Source organism: Orycteropus afer, unplaced genomic scaffold (assembly GCF_000298275.1).
Source record: "Orycteropus afer afer isolate SDZICR_OR568_19922 unplaced genomic scaffold, OryAfe1.0 scaffold00058, whole genome shotgun sequence".
In the NCBI taxonomy this organism is placed as follows: Eukaryota; Metazoa; Chordata; class Mammalia; order Tubulidentata; family Orycteropodidae; genus Orycteropus; species Orycteropus afer.
The window spans coordinates 4,695,277-4,708,958 of NW_006921645.1; the positions used below are offsets into that span (position 1 = coordinate 4,695,277).

General features: G+C 34.5%; 1 protein-coding gene across 1 annotated transcript; it reads left to right on the forward strand.

Moving 5' to 3' along the window:
• Nucleotides 1-752: 752 nt before the first annotated feature.
• On the forward strand, nt 753-8,422 carry TDRD15 (tudor domain containing 15; the record flags this gene model as incomplete). Its single annotated transcript, XM_042780739.1, is given in 25 exon segments — nt 753-1,362; nt 1,365-1,665; nt 1,667-1,713; nt 1,716-1,745; nt 1,748-1,964; nt 1,966-2,024; nt 2,027-2,070; nt 2,072-2,400; nt 2,402-2,539; nt 2,541-2,577; nt 2,579-3,015; nt 3,204-3,286; nt 3,289-3,486; nt 3,489-3,785; nt 5,648-5,671; nt 5,674-5,798; nt 6,354-6,484; nt 6,486-6,906; nt 6,908-7,107; nt 7,109-7,287; nt 7,290-7,334; nt 7,337-7,541; nt 7,543-8,073; nt 8,075-8,231; nt 8,234-8,422. Coding segments are annotated over 25 exon segments (5,034 nt in total), but the record flags the coding sequence as incomplete, so codon positions are not given.
• Nucleotides 8,423-13,682: the final 5,260 nt, after the last annotated feature.

The following is a 13,682-nucleotide window of genomic DNA, read 5'->3' on the forward strand; positions in this document are numbered from 1 at the left end:
GTTTTGCTTGAATTTGGGGATATTTTATACATGTTGAATATTTATCTTATCATTTACCTTATCATATTTAACTTTTCATTTTTAGATTCCCAACAATCTACAGTCTAGAGAAAAATAGCTGAAGCCATAGTGTATATTACTGTAGTATTAGAGTTTTCTCTGTATGTGTAAGATCCTTCCACCTCTTTTTGTGGTCAGCCCATGCCAATAATAAGGTGTACCTAACTGGCCTCATGTTTCTTTCCACACCTCGCTTTTCCTGGTGACTCAGGACTCAGACTAGCGCCTTCAATCAAAGAATCCTGGGGTTACATAATGATACTGATAGACTCCAAATGTTGCAGATTCACACAGAGTAAGGATTGCAAACAGTGTGTCTCCCTGTTGGTTCACCATCTGTGTTTTGCTTCTAGCACTTGCCTTTTTGATTTATGGGCTATTGGAAGAAGTCTGCGTGAAGGGAAATGACTTTCTCACAGGAGGAGAGAGAGTTCTCCAGTGGGCCTTACTTGACTTCCTTCCATTATACCACATCTGTCCAATCTAGCAGAAATTTGTTAACGTTTCTGGCAAGTAAAGGCTGCTCTTTTTTGGTTTTCAGTGATAATGTATATTCTTTCTATTTACATTCTTTTGGTTATTTCAGTTTTTGGAGGTGTGGAAGGCAGTGAACAGTTAAATTTTGTTTGTTTATACCAAATCTTGTCCAGTGTGTGTAATTTTCACCAATATGTTCAGTTTGATAAAATTACATGCATATGTTTATTTTCAAAGTTTGTATTTATAAACTAAATTTACTACTTTTTTTTAATGGATCCTATATCTCTATTACCAATATATTTTTAGATATGGGTCTGACAGTATCCAATATAGAATATCTTTCCAAGGATATTTTCATGAAATTCAAGGTAGATGTAATACGAAGTGAGTTTGATTATCACATACTGCAGGAGGAAATACAACATATTCCAAAAAAAAAAAAAAAAACCAATGTGGACTTTTAAGAATTTTATTTGGTAGAAGGAAGAATATATGGAGAATGGCAGAGAAGATGAGTTGTGGAAAAGAAAAATAAACTCTATTCAGTGCTTCTCATAGACCATGGAGAACTAAGAGTTGCTAATACACACATTACTTCAGCCTGTAGCAATTTATTTGAGCTACCACTGCTGGCAGTGTTTGGTATTTTTGCCAGCATACTACCAGTTGGGGAAAAATGGTCTCCTCAGGCTTTAAATTACTTCAAGTCACTAATAGAATTACAAGTGAAAGTTTATGTGTGAGCTACTTTGCCTCTGCAAATGATTCTTTTTGAAGTGCCAAAAATTATATCCCAGGTTGTTCCATTGCAATTTGGAAGACTATGGACGGGGATTCATTTTGTCTTATTATGGAAATGTTAAAATAATTCCTTCAACAAATGCCAGATTTATTACAATAGAAAAAACTTGAATTGTCCTCCTTAAATATTAATGGTACTTTACTTGATAGTCAACATATTCTGAATAATTTGTGGCCATCTTTGTCAGTAGGCAATGTTGAAAATATAAAGATACCATCTGCATTAAACCCAAGTAAATTTTACTGTGAACTAATTGAAGGAATTCCAGAGCTTGAAAACTTGAGAATGTGTATGAATTTGCATTATGAATCAGCCAAGAAAGTAGTCCCACTTTGGACTACTTTGTGTTGCCAAAAGTCAAAATGGACAGTGGTCTTTATCTTAGTACCATTATTTTCATTTGAAATTCTCTGATGTATTTAAACATTCCAGATACAGATGCAAGCAAATATCAGTTTAATATATTTAAATAAACTTTGTTAGGACAAATTGAGTATGCATTGATATGTATTGATTGGTTCAATAAGAATGAGTAGTTATGTTGTGTGACATTACAACTCAAGATGCTCAATTAATTCTGTCTACTGAAGACTACAGGCACACAAGTATTTTGTTCAGAATCTGCTTTCATTATCCAATATATTGAAAGTAATGAGCACTTCTGATGTATACAGCTTTGCAATTAGGAGTTTATTGGAAATATTGAGTACTCAGTAGACTCTCTAAATGAAAAAAAGACATTTTGAAAGTAGGTTTCCTATTAAAACTGTAGAAATGGACATAGAGGCTGCCTACATACTATTTGCAGCATATGTTTTAAACCTATTGAATTTTGGGGTACACACTAATGACCATTAAGTTAAATTTCAAAGCATGATGAGAAATATAAATAAATCCTATGATTTGTGTGAAAATGATGAAGTGATTCTGAGAAATCCAGAACCTGGCTTATTTTGTTGTACTCAATTCAGCAGGGACAGATATTTCTACAGAGCTGCCATCACTGAAATTAATGGTTATAAGATTAATGTTTATTTTTTGGATTATAGACATATTGATTCCATATTTTGATGTAAAAACTGTGTTTCTAAGGTTGTTTCTAGGGTTTTGTAAGTTGCCTGTCTTAGCTATATGCCGTTCACATGTATTTCCTGTTGGAGATATATGGGTGAAGGCAGCAAATGATTATTTAAAAAAATGTTTTGAAGAAAGAAATTTTGCTTCAAGTTACAGCAAAAAAAAAAAAAAAAAGGCAAGTGCTCTGTATATATTCAGAGTACTGAAGCCTCAGAAAATATTGATGCTATCTTTTTCATTTTACAAGCTAGATATGAAGAATATTGGCAAGTAAAACAAGATTGTTTTCCAAAATCTGTAAATGAATATTCAGTGTTAAACTTAAAATCTAAACTTATCATTAAGGAAGTCTTACCTACCTTTCTTGAAGGATGTAAACCTGGAAAATACCATTCAAATAGATTTAAAAAAGTAAGTTGTCTTTTTTCCAAGTCCCCAGCTATTAATTTCTCAGGTTTGAAAAACCCCTTCTTGTTTGGGAGACTTGAGTCACCACAGTCTTACAAAGAATATGTGTTTAAACTAGGATCAGTCCTTGAAGTTAAGTGTTGTTATTACTCTGGCCCAGGTGACTTTTCATGCCAGTTCCAATGTAAGTTGTTGTTGTTGTTGTTGTTATGTGCCGTCGAGTCAAACCTGACTCATAGCGACCCCTCCTTGGGTTTCCGAGGCAGTATCACTACGGAAGTAGGATTGCCCAACCTTCCTTCCGAGGAGTGGCTGGTGGGTTTGAACCGCCAGCCGTCTGGTTAGCAGGCAAGTGTCTTAGCCACTATGCTACCAGAGCTCCCCAATGTAAGTTAGCAGACCTAAAATTATTAATAGAACATATTCAGAATTACTATAGCATTCATTCTAATCTTTTTAAGAAGGGCAGTTTGCTTGTGTTGCTAAGTGGTTCAAGGATGGGAGGTGGTATAGAACTGTTGTTTTGACTCAAGTATCAAAACAAGAAATAAATGTAATTGTCGACTGTGGTTACTAGGAACGAGTATTACTTAAAGATCTTTGTTTGATTAACCCACATTTTCTTTTATTACAAAACTAGACCTTCAGATGTAGTCTTAACTGTTTGTTGAATCAATTAGTTGTAAATTATTCACTTGGACAATAGAACTATGCAGAAACTCTGAGAATTTTATTTCTTCATGTCGAAGGTTATTGACTTGTCTCATCTATGCCATAGTTCTTATACAGCCAAAATGTTTATGTAATTTAGTAGACTTACAGTCCCCAATTACTAGTGCAAAATAATTTAATTGTGGCTCTGCACAGTTTACCACATTATCAAAGCCTCTCCCATCTTCAGTTAGTGTTTGCAGTTACTATTATTCTTCCTTTGAGATAAACATTGGAATTGAAGAATAAGTATGTATATTGTTAGGTGCCATTGAGTTGGCTCCAACTCATAGCAACCCTATGTACAACAGAACAAAACACTCACTGGTCCTGTGCCATCCTCACAATCCTTGCTATACTTGAGCCCATCATTGCAGCCAGTGTGTCAGTCCATTTCATTGAGGGACTTTCCCTCTTTTGCAGACCCTCTACTTTACTATGCATGGAATCCTTCTGCGGGGATTGATCCCTTTGAACAACATGACCAAAGTAGGTGCAACGAAGTCTGGCTATTCTTGCTTCTAAGGAACATTCCAGCTGTACTTACTCCAGAACAGATTTGATCATTCTCTGGCAGTCCATGGGGTTTTCAGTATTCTTTGCCAACACCACAATTCAAAGACATCAAGTCTCTTTGGGCCATCTTATTCATTGTCTATATTCTGTGCTTTCAGCCAAGATCCATCTGACATCAGCAATGATATCCTTCATTTTACATACTCTTCTGTATTTAGTTTAAATTTTTGAAATTCCCAGCAATCACTTTGACTTATCATCAACAAAATTGTACTTGCTTTCACAAGCATATGAGGCAATTGAAAGTACCATGGTTTGGGTTAGGCATACCTTAGTCTTCAAAGTGACATGTTTTCTTCTTAACACTTTAAAGAGGTGTTTTGTAGATTTGCCCAGTGCAATATGACATCTGATTTCTTGGCTGCTGCTTCCATGGGTTTTGATTGCGGATCCAAGTAAAGTGAAATCACTAACAACTTTGATCTTTTCTCCATTTATTGTGATTTTGCTTATTGGTCCAGTTGTGAGGATTTTGTTTTCTTTATGTTAAGGTGTGGTCCAAACTGAAGACTGTAATCTTTGATCATAACCAGTAAGAACTTCAAGTCTTCTTCACTTTCAGTAAGCAGATATGTCATCTGCATATAACAGGTTGTTAATGAATCTTCCTCCAATCCTGATGCTGTGTTCTTCTTCGTATAGTCTAGCATCTCAGATTATTTGCTCAGCATAGAGATTGAATAAGTATGGTGAAAGCATACAACCCTGATGCACACTCTTCCTGATTTTAAGCCATTCACTATCCCCCTGCTCTCTTCAGGCAACAGCCTCTTGATTTATGTATAGGTTCTTTATGAACACAATTAAGTGTTCTGGAATTTCGATTCTTCATAATGTTACCCATAATTTGTTATGATCTATGTGGTCAAATGCTTTTATATAAATCAGTAAAACACAGGTAAACATCTTTTTGATATTCTTTGCTTTCAGCCAAGATCCATCTGACATCAGCAATGATGTCCTCCATTGCACGTCCTCTTCTGTATCCAGTTTGAATTTGTGGAAATTCCCAATCAATATACTGAGTGAACCATTTTTGAATTATCGTCAACAAAATTTTACTTGCTTGTAATGCTTAATGATATTGTTCTATAATTTGCACATTCTTTTGGATCACCTTTATTTGGAATGGGGACAGATACTGATATCTTCCAGTCTGTTGGCCAGGTAGCTATCTTCCAGATTTCTTGGCATAAATGAGTAAGAGCCTCCAGAACTGCTTCCATTTGTTGAAGCATCTCAGTGGGTATTCTATCAATTCCTGGAGGCTTATTACCAATTCCTCTAATGCAGCTTGGTCTTCTTCCTTCAATCCTATTGTTTCTTGATCATATGCAACCTCCTGAAATGGGTGAAAAAAAAAAATTAAAATGTTGATAATACAGGGATGCTTGTAGAAAAATACATTGTGACTGAGCAGACTGTGTGGTGGGAAGGGTCATAAAACAAGTAGGAATAAGAGATTTGCTGCTTCTATGAAAGGCAAAATGAAAAAAAAAATATATGATAAAAAAAAAAAAAAAACCACTGCAGTTAAATATTCTGAAAGTAAAATAGATTATTGAGTCCCAGAGGTATTTATGCCAAGCTTTTGAAACCATCAGTTTGTTATAAAATTGTAGAAGTGTAAAAAAGTGTATTAGAAATGTAGAAATCTTTGAATGAGGGACTTAAGAATAAAGGTGTAGAATTTGTCCCTAAATTTTTTTAATCAATATTTAAAAAATTTCCTCATTGCTATTATAGTATTTGCTAAATATTTATGACTTTCTCCTTTTTCATTTTGATGACAAGGTTTCTTAATTTTCTTTGAGGTTACTCTGTGATTTATTATTTTCTTCCCAAGTTTAAAATAGTCCATTCTGTCTTGAAATCATCTTGACTTTCTCTCCATTTGGATGTTCTGTAACTACACTATTCCCTTTTTTTTGCTTTGTATTTGTCCTCATTTAAAAATTAATGTCTCTAGTTTCTTCTCTTCACCCTTATAAGTTCATTTTACTTTGGATACTACTATATTTGAGTTGGTTTCTGGGTTACTTTGTTGTGTGTGTTAATCACAGGTTGTTATCTGTTGTTGATCCTCTTTCTGAAAGACTCCGTTTAACATCTCTTGTATGGTTGGTCTAGTTTTTACAAATTCCCTTAATTTTTGTTTATCTGGAAATGTCCTAATTTATCCATCATATTCGAAGGACAATTTTACTGTTATTATTCTTGGTTGGCAATTTTCTTTCAGGGTTTTATGTATGTCATACCATGATCTGTACATATTCATGATAAAAGTGATGTGAACCACAAATCAGTAAGAGTTGTATCATAGTCTTTTATCAGAGAATTAAATCAGTTCGCCTCACAAAAAAACATGTATATTTATGAGACCACAAGTCAAAGAGCTTCCTCAACCCAAAATTTATTTGAGTCACAAAGTTAAAGGGTATGTTTCCAATATCAATCATCCTGCAAATTTTCATATTCAGTTTATAGATAATGAACATGTAATCATCAGACTTACAGGTGCTCTAAATGAAAGAAGAGCAAATCTATGGAAAGACACAAAATTAGTTAAACCTCTGGTGGGAGATCTTATAGTTGCAGAAAATTCTGGTTACAGTGCCATTTACAGAGCAGTTATTAAGAAAATTTCACCAAGAAATTCTTTTGAAGTGGAATTTATTGACATTGCAATGGTAAACACATCTGAAATCTATGCAATTAAGAGGGAATTCTTAACTAATCCTCAACTAAGAATCCATTATTTTCTTAGTGGTGTAAAATGTAATAAGCCTGATAAAAATATGGGACAGCAAAACTATGGATTATTTAAATTCAAGAGTAAGTAACAAAGCAGTTTGCTGTGAATTTTTGAAAAAGTATGAGCAGAAATTGGAAGCAAATATAATTTGTAATCACAAATATGCCATTGATGAACTCCTGAAGTGGACATCATGTTCAAAAGTGCAGAACTCAGTATTTCAAATGCCATTGATTCTCAAAATGTGATCCCTGTGGTAATAATGAAATGAAAAAAGGAAAATCAAGTGAGTATGAAAGCTCTGTAATTCTTATACCATCTAACAAACAGCTGGTTAAAATTCCTTTTGAAGAATTAAATGAAATACTTTATGTTTCAAATAATAGAATGTTTTACGTGAAATTATTGAAAAATAAAAAATATTACTGAATTTAACGGTATTCATTAATAAAGAAGGTAAAAAATCCTTTTTTTATCAATGGAAAACACTGCAAAAGATTTAAGAATATTTGGCAAATCTAAAAGAACTTTGGTGTTGCATCACTCAAAAGTAGAAAAAAAGTGTGTTGATGAGAAAGTGATTGATTTTTTAGTAGATCACAGTAGGTATAAAATAGTTTCTTTATTTAATATCAAGATGCTTAGTAGTGAAATCAGAAACTTTCCAAGACAATTTGCTTTGTAAGTAGATTTGGTTTGAACACTCTAGGAACATGTCATTTGAATCCATGGTGTGTTTATTTGCTTGTTTGGAAATAAGCATCCTTTTCCTGAAATATTTAGACTCTATCAGGGAAGTAGAAATTTTGTTAGATTGTTTGTTACTTTTGGAGTATTTAAATACAGTTCAGGTTGAAGTAAACACATTTAAATCTTCAGAAATTATTTTTAACTTGGAATATAAGACTCTTGTGTTATGTACAGTATGATCTTTTACTTGGGTACAATTTCAAAATGGTGGGCAGTATCCTAGTACTGCTTCTGCTATTTTTGATCCATCAGACTTTTGTGTTTACTTAGAAGAGTTCTCTGACACAATGAAATCACACTTTATGTTACTTTCTGATTGAACAGAAGATTTACAAACATTGCCTCAAGAGCTTGTAATTCCTGGTTCTATTTGTTTATTCAAATATGAATTGGAAGTCTATAGAATAGATATTTCCAAAGTCTCTGATTAGTCTTTACGTCTTATGTTGATTGACTGGATTTTCTGTTTACTTACCTTATTCAGTTATAAAAAATCTTCAGATTGTTCCTGAGGAATTTTTGAATTTACCAAGGCTAAGTTACCTTTTTGCCTTATCTGATTTCTTACCTGTGAAAAGGAAACATTGGAATGAAGAAAGCAAAAGTTTTTTTTTTTTTTTTCCCCCCAACATTTCCTAAGTAAACCAGGCTTAGTTTTTCAGTTTAGGGAACATAGTTGTGAAACAAAACTGAAAGTACATGTTATTCATGAGAAAAATCATTTGGCTCGTATGTTAGTTGTGTATAGTCTTGCAAGATATTGTAAAGATTCATCTCAGCTTGATGCAATTACTACTATTAAAAAACAAAACAAAACCAAAAAAAACACCAAACTCACTGCGGTGGAGTCGAATGCGACTCATAGCTACCCCTCCTTGGGTTTCTGAGGTGGTCTCACTCTCACTGCTGTGGAGTCGGAACGACTCATAATGACCTTTCCTTGGGTTTCCGAGGCAGTATCACTACGGAAATAGATTGCCCAGTCTTCCCTCCGAGGAGTAGCTGCTGGGTTTGAACCACCAGCCTTCTGGTTAGCAGTCAAATGCCTTAGTCACTACACCACCAGAGCTCCTATTATTAGATATACTAAAATTCAGTATAATTTACAGCTGTTGTTATGTGCCGTGGAGTCAGCCCAACTCATAGCAACTGCTCCTTAGGTTTCCGATGTGGTATCTCTACGGAAGTAGATTGCCCAACCTTCTTTCCGAGGAGTAGCTGGTGGGTTTGAACCGCCAGCCTTCTGGTTAGCAGCCAAGTGCCTTAGGCACTATGCTACCAGAGCTCCTATAACTTACAGAGTAAGTCTATTTGCTTAATTTTAGGTCAACATTGTTACTAAAAGGAAAATAGAAATTTTCCATGTACTGAGAAAGAAAAGCTAAAAAAGCAGAAACCTATACAGAGGAAAAATATCTATAAAAATCTCTTAAGGAAAAGTCATATTTGTAAAAGGTCACATTCAAGAAATTGAACATTCAGGAAGAAATTTAGTAGGGGAAAACAATACTGAAAATATCATTTCATTTGATACATGAACAGCAGCTTCATTCTGAGAAATAACCAATGATTTAAATAATAACTCCAATTATATTGAAATTATTTTTGAAAAACTACCATCTGAAGGAATACAGGAAAACAGTTACTTGAGAACAGCAGTAAAAATTTGCATGTTAATGAAAAAAATACATCAGAACACTTGAATAATAAATAACCATTTAAAAGAAATCAGAATTTTAACTATTTAAGTTAAATTTAACTCTTTACGTTAAATTAACCAAATTGAATATATCTTACTTACTAAAAGAAAACATATTAGAAAATGTGAATAAATGGGTAAACTGGGAGTGATACCTTGGAATATAAAGTGATGTTTCACCATCTTTACCAGTTTTGAATGGTGACTTTAAGAATGTAATGAAAATACAGAATTTTAACCACACATGTGTACTCATATGCATGACATTTTTCATATAATTTTAAGGGTCTCACAAAACACCTAAAGGCCCATAGTTCTCAGATTAATAAATCTTGCCATTATTAATGAGCTTCCTGGGCTCATTTTGAAATGTCAATTCTTTTTATTGTGTATCATGTTTTGTATCAGAGGAAATATATCTTTATTTAGTTTTTTTGAGTATTCATATTCATAGCATATTTGTAATGCAGTAAAATGTATAGAATAAACTAACTGTAGCATATTTCCTTTTAGATGTCAAACTGATTGTAAAATAGTTTACTGAAATTTATGTGCTATAGTGTTGTCCGATTTTGCTTCTTAACCTTACACTTCCTTTTATGTGTGGATTAGTTACTGGGGAATAAACAGGCTCTGTAGACTGTTCCCATCTTAATGAATGTTTATTCTGACTTTATGAGAAAAATTTATATTATTAAATGTTCCATATTAGCATAACAGGCTATATTCTTTCAGTGAATGAATGTGTCTTGGTTTACTTGACGTATTATAAGAAGCAGTGTTTCATTTGAATCTATGTTTAAGGCGTTTTATAGCAAATTGATAAATGCTTTGAAATAAGACCTTTTTCCTTCTTACTTTTGAATCTTTTGTTGTTGTAGCAGCAGTTATACCTACCCACTGTCATCAAATTTATACTGGCCCCACTGGGTTTCCAAGCCTGTAAATTAAGGAAGCACACTGCCTCATCTTTCTCCCACAGAGGGGCTTGTGTGTTCTGATTGCCAGTCTTTTGGTTGGCAGCCCAGTACCTTAACAACTGTACCACCAGAGCTCCTCAGCAGAAGTTAAATTGTTGTTATTGTTAGACCCTGTAGATTGGGTCTGGCTCATAACAACCCTGTGTACCACAGAACGAAACACTGGTGGTCATGCGCCATCCTCCTTTCTATACTTGAACTCATCGTTGAAGCCACTGTGTCAGTCCATTTTCTTGAGAGTTTACTTCATTTTCACTAACCTTCTGCTTTACTAAGTATGATATCCTTCTCCAGGGAGTGGTCCCTATGGGCAACATGACCAAAGTTGGTGAGACAAAGTTTGGTCATTCTTGCTTCCAAGTAGCATTCCAGCTGCACTTCTTCCAGGACAGACTTGTTCATTCTTTTGGGAGTCTGTGGTTTTTCAGTATTCTTTATCAACACCACAATTCAAAGGCATCAACTCTTCTTCTTTGGTCTTCCTTATTCATTGTCCAGCTTTGCATGCATATGAAGCAATTGAAAATACCATGGCTTAGGTTAGGCACACCTTAGTCTTCAAAGTGACATCCTTTCTTCTTAACACTTTAAAGAGATCTTTTGTAGGAGATTTTCCCAGTGCAATATGATGTCTGATATCCTGACTGCTATTTTCCTGAGTGTTGATTGTGGATCCAAGTAATATGAAGTCTTTGACAAATTTAATCTTTTCTCCTGCTGCTTATTATCCGAGTTGTGAATTTTTGTTTTGTTTTGTTTATGTTGAGGGGTAATCTATACTGAAGACTGTAATTTTTGATCTTTATCACTAAGTACTTCAAGTTGAATTCACTTTCAGCAAGTAAGATTGTGTTATCTGTATATCACAGGTTGTTAATGAGTCTTCCACTAATCCTGATACTGAGTTCTTCAAGTAGTCCCGCTTCGTATATTATTTGCTCAGCACATAGATTGAGTAAGTGTGGTGAAAGGATACAACCTTGATGTATAACCTTCCTTATTTTTAACCATACTGTATCCCCTTGTTCTGTTCGAATGACAACCTCTTGTTTTATGTACAGGTTCTTCATGAGCACAATTAAATGTTCTTGAATTCCCATTCTTTGCAATGTTATCCATAATTTGATATGATCCACACAGCCAAATGCTTTTGCATAGTCAATAAAACACAGGTAAGCATCTTTCTGGTATTCTTTGCTTTCAGCCAACATCCATGAGACATTAGCAATGATATCCCTCATTCCACATCCTTTCCTGAATTCAGGTTTAATTTCTGAAAGTTCCCTGTCAATATACTTCTGCAACCATTTTTGAATTATCTTCACCAAGATTTTACTTGTGCGTGACATTAATGATTGTGTTCAATAATTTCCACATTCTATTGGATTTCCTTTCTTTGGAATGGGCATGGTTCTGACATCTCTTCCTGTCAGTTGGCCAGGCAACTCTCTTCCAAATTTCTTGCCATAAATGAGTAAGCACCTCCAGCAGTGCATCTATTTGTTGAAGCATCACAATGGGTCTTCCATCAATTTGTGGAGCCTTGTTTTTCACCAATACCTTTGGATTTCTTCCTTCAGTACGTACCTTTTTTTCTCGATCATATGCTACCTCCTGAAATGGTGCAATATCAACCAATTCTTTTTGGAACAGTGACTCTGTGTATTCTTTCCATTTTCTTTTGATGCTTCCTGAATAATTAAATATTTTTCCCATAAAATCCTTCAATATTGCAACTTGAGACTTGAATTTTTTTCTTTAGTTCTTTCAGCTTGAGAAATGCTGAGTGTGTTCTTGGCTTTTGGTTTTCTAATTTCAGGTCTTTGCACATTTCATTATAACTTTACTTTGTTTTCTTGAGCTGCCCTTTGAAATTGTCTGTTCAGCTCTTTTATTTCATCATTTCTTCCATTTGTTTTAGCTACTCTCTGTTCAATAGCAAGTTTCAGAGTCTCTTCTGACATCAATTTTGGTCTTTTCTTCCTTTCCTGGCTTTCTAATGACTTTCTGTTTTCTTTATGTATGATATTCTTGATGTCATCGCACAATTTGCCTGGTTTTCGATTGTTGGTGTTCAGTGCATCAAATTTGTTCTTCAGATGGTCTCTAAATTGAAGTGGGATATAATCAAGGTTGTATTTTGGCTGTCATGGACTTGTTTTAATTTTCTTCAGCTTCAACTTGAACTTGCATATGATCAGTTGATGGTCTGTTCCACACTCAGCTTCTGGCCTTGTTTTGGCTAAAGATATGGAGTTTCTCCACCACCTTTTTCCATAGGTGTACTTGATCTGATTCTTGTGTATTCCATCTTGTGAGGTCCATGTATATAGCCACCATTAAAAGGTATTTATATAGCCACCATTAAAAGGTATTTATAAAAGTGAATAAATTGTTGGTCTTGCAAATTTCTATCATGCTGTCTTTGGTGTCATTTCTGTCACCAAGGCCACATTTTCCAACTACTGATGATTATTCTTTGTTTCCAACTTTCACATTCCAGTCACCAATTACAATCAATACATCTTGATTTCATCTTTGTTCAATTTCAGACTGCAGAAGTTGGGAACAATCTTCAATTTTTCATCTTTTGCCTGGTTGTTTGGTGTGTAAATTTGAATAAAAGTCATACTAACTAGTCTTCCCTGTAGATGTATGGATATTATCCTATCACTGACATCATTGCACTTCAGGATAGATCATGAAATGTTCTTTTTACAATGAATTCAACAACATTCCTCCTCAGTTTGTCATTTTGGCATAGTAGACCATATGATTGTCCAATTCAAAATGGCCAATACTAGTCCATTTAAGTTCACTAATACCTGGAGCTCTGGTGGCATAGTGCCTAAGGCATTTGACTGCTAACCAGAAGGCTAGCAGTTCAAACCCACTAGCCACTCCTCAAAAGGAAAATTGGGCAATCTACTTCCATTGAGATACCGCCTCAGAAACCCAAGGAGGGATCGCTATGAGTTGAAATTGACTGGACAACAATGAGTTTGGTTTTCAGATTTAAAACCTAGGATGTCAATTCTTATGTGTTCCATTTCATTTTTGACAACTTCCAATTTTCCTAGATTCATACATCATACATTACATGTTTTGATATTAATTGATGTTTGCAGATGTTTTTTCCATTCTTGACCCATGTGCCATGAGCAAGCAAATGTCCCAAAAGCTTTACTCTATCCACATCATTAAAGCTGGCTCTACTTTGAGGAGGCATTTTCTTCCCCAGTTGTGTTTTGACTGTCTTTCAACCTGAGGGGCTCAACTTCTGGCATTATATCAAACAATGTTTTAAGGCTATTCATAAAGTTTTCCAGTAATATATCAGCATCAGTTAAGATAGTAGTAAAATCAGCTACCGTATGCTCGTGC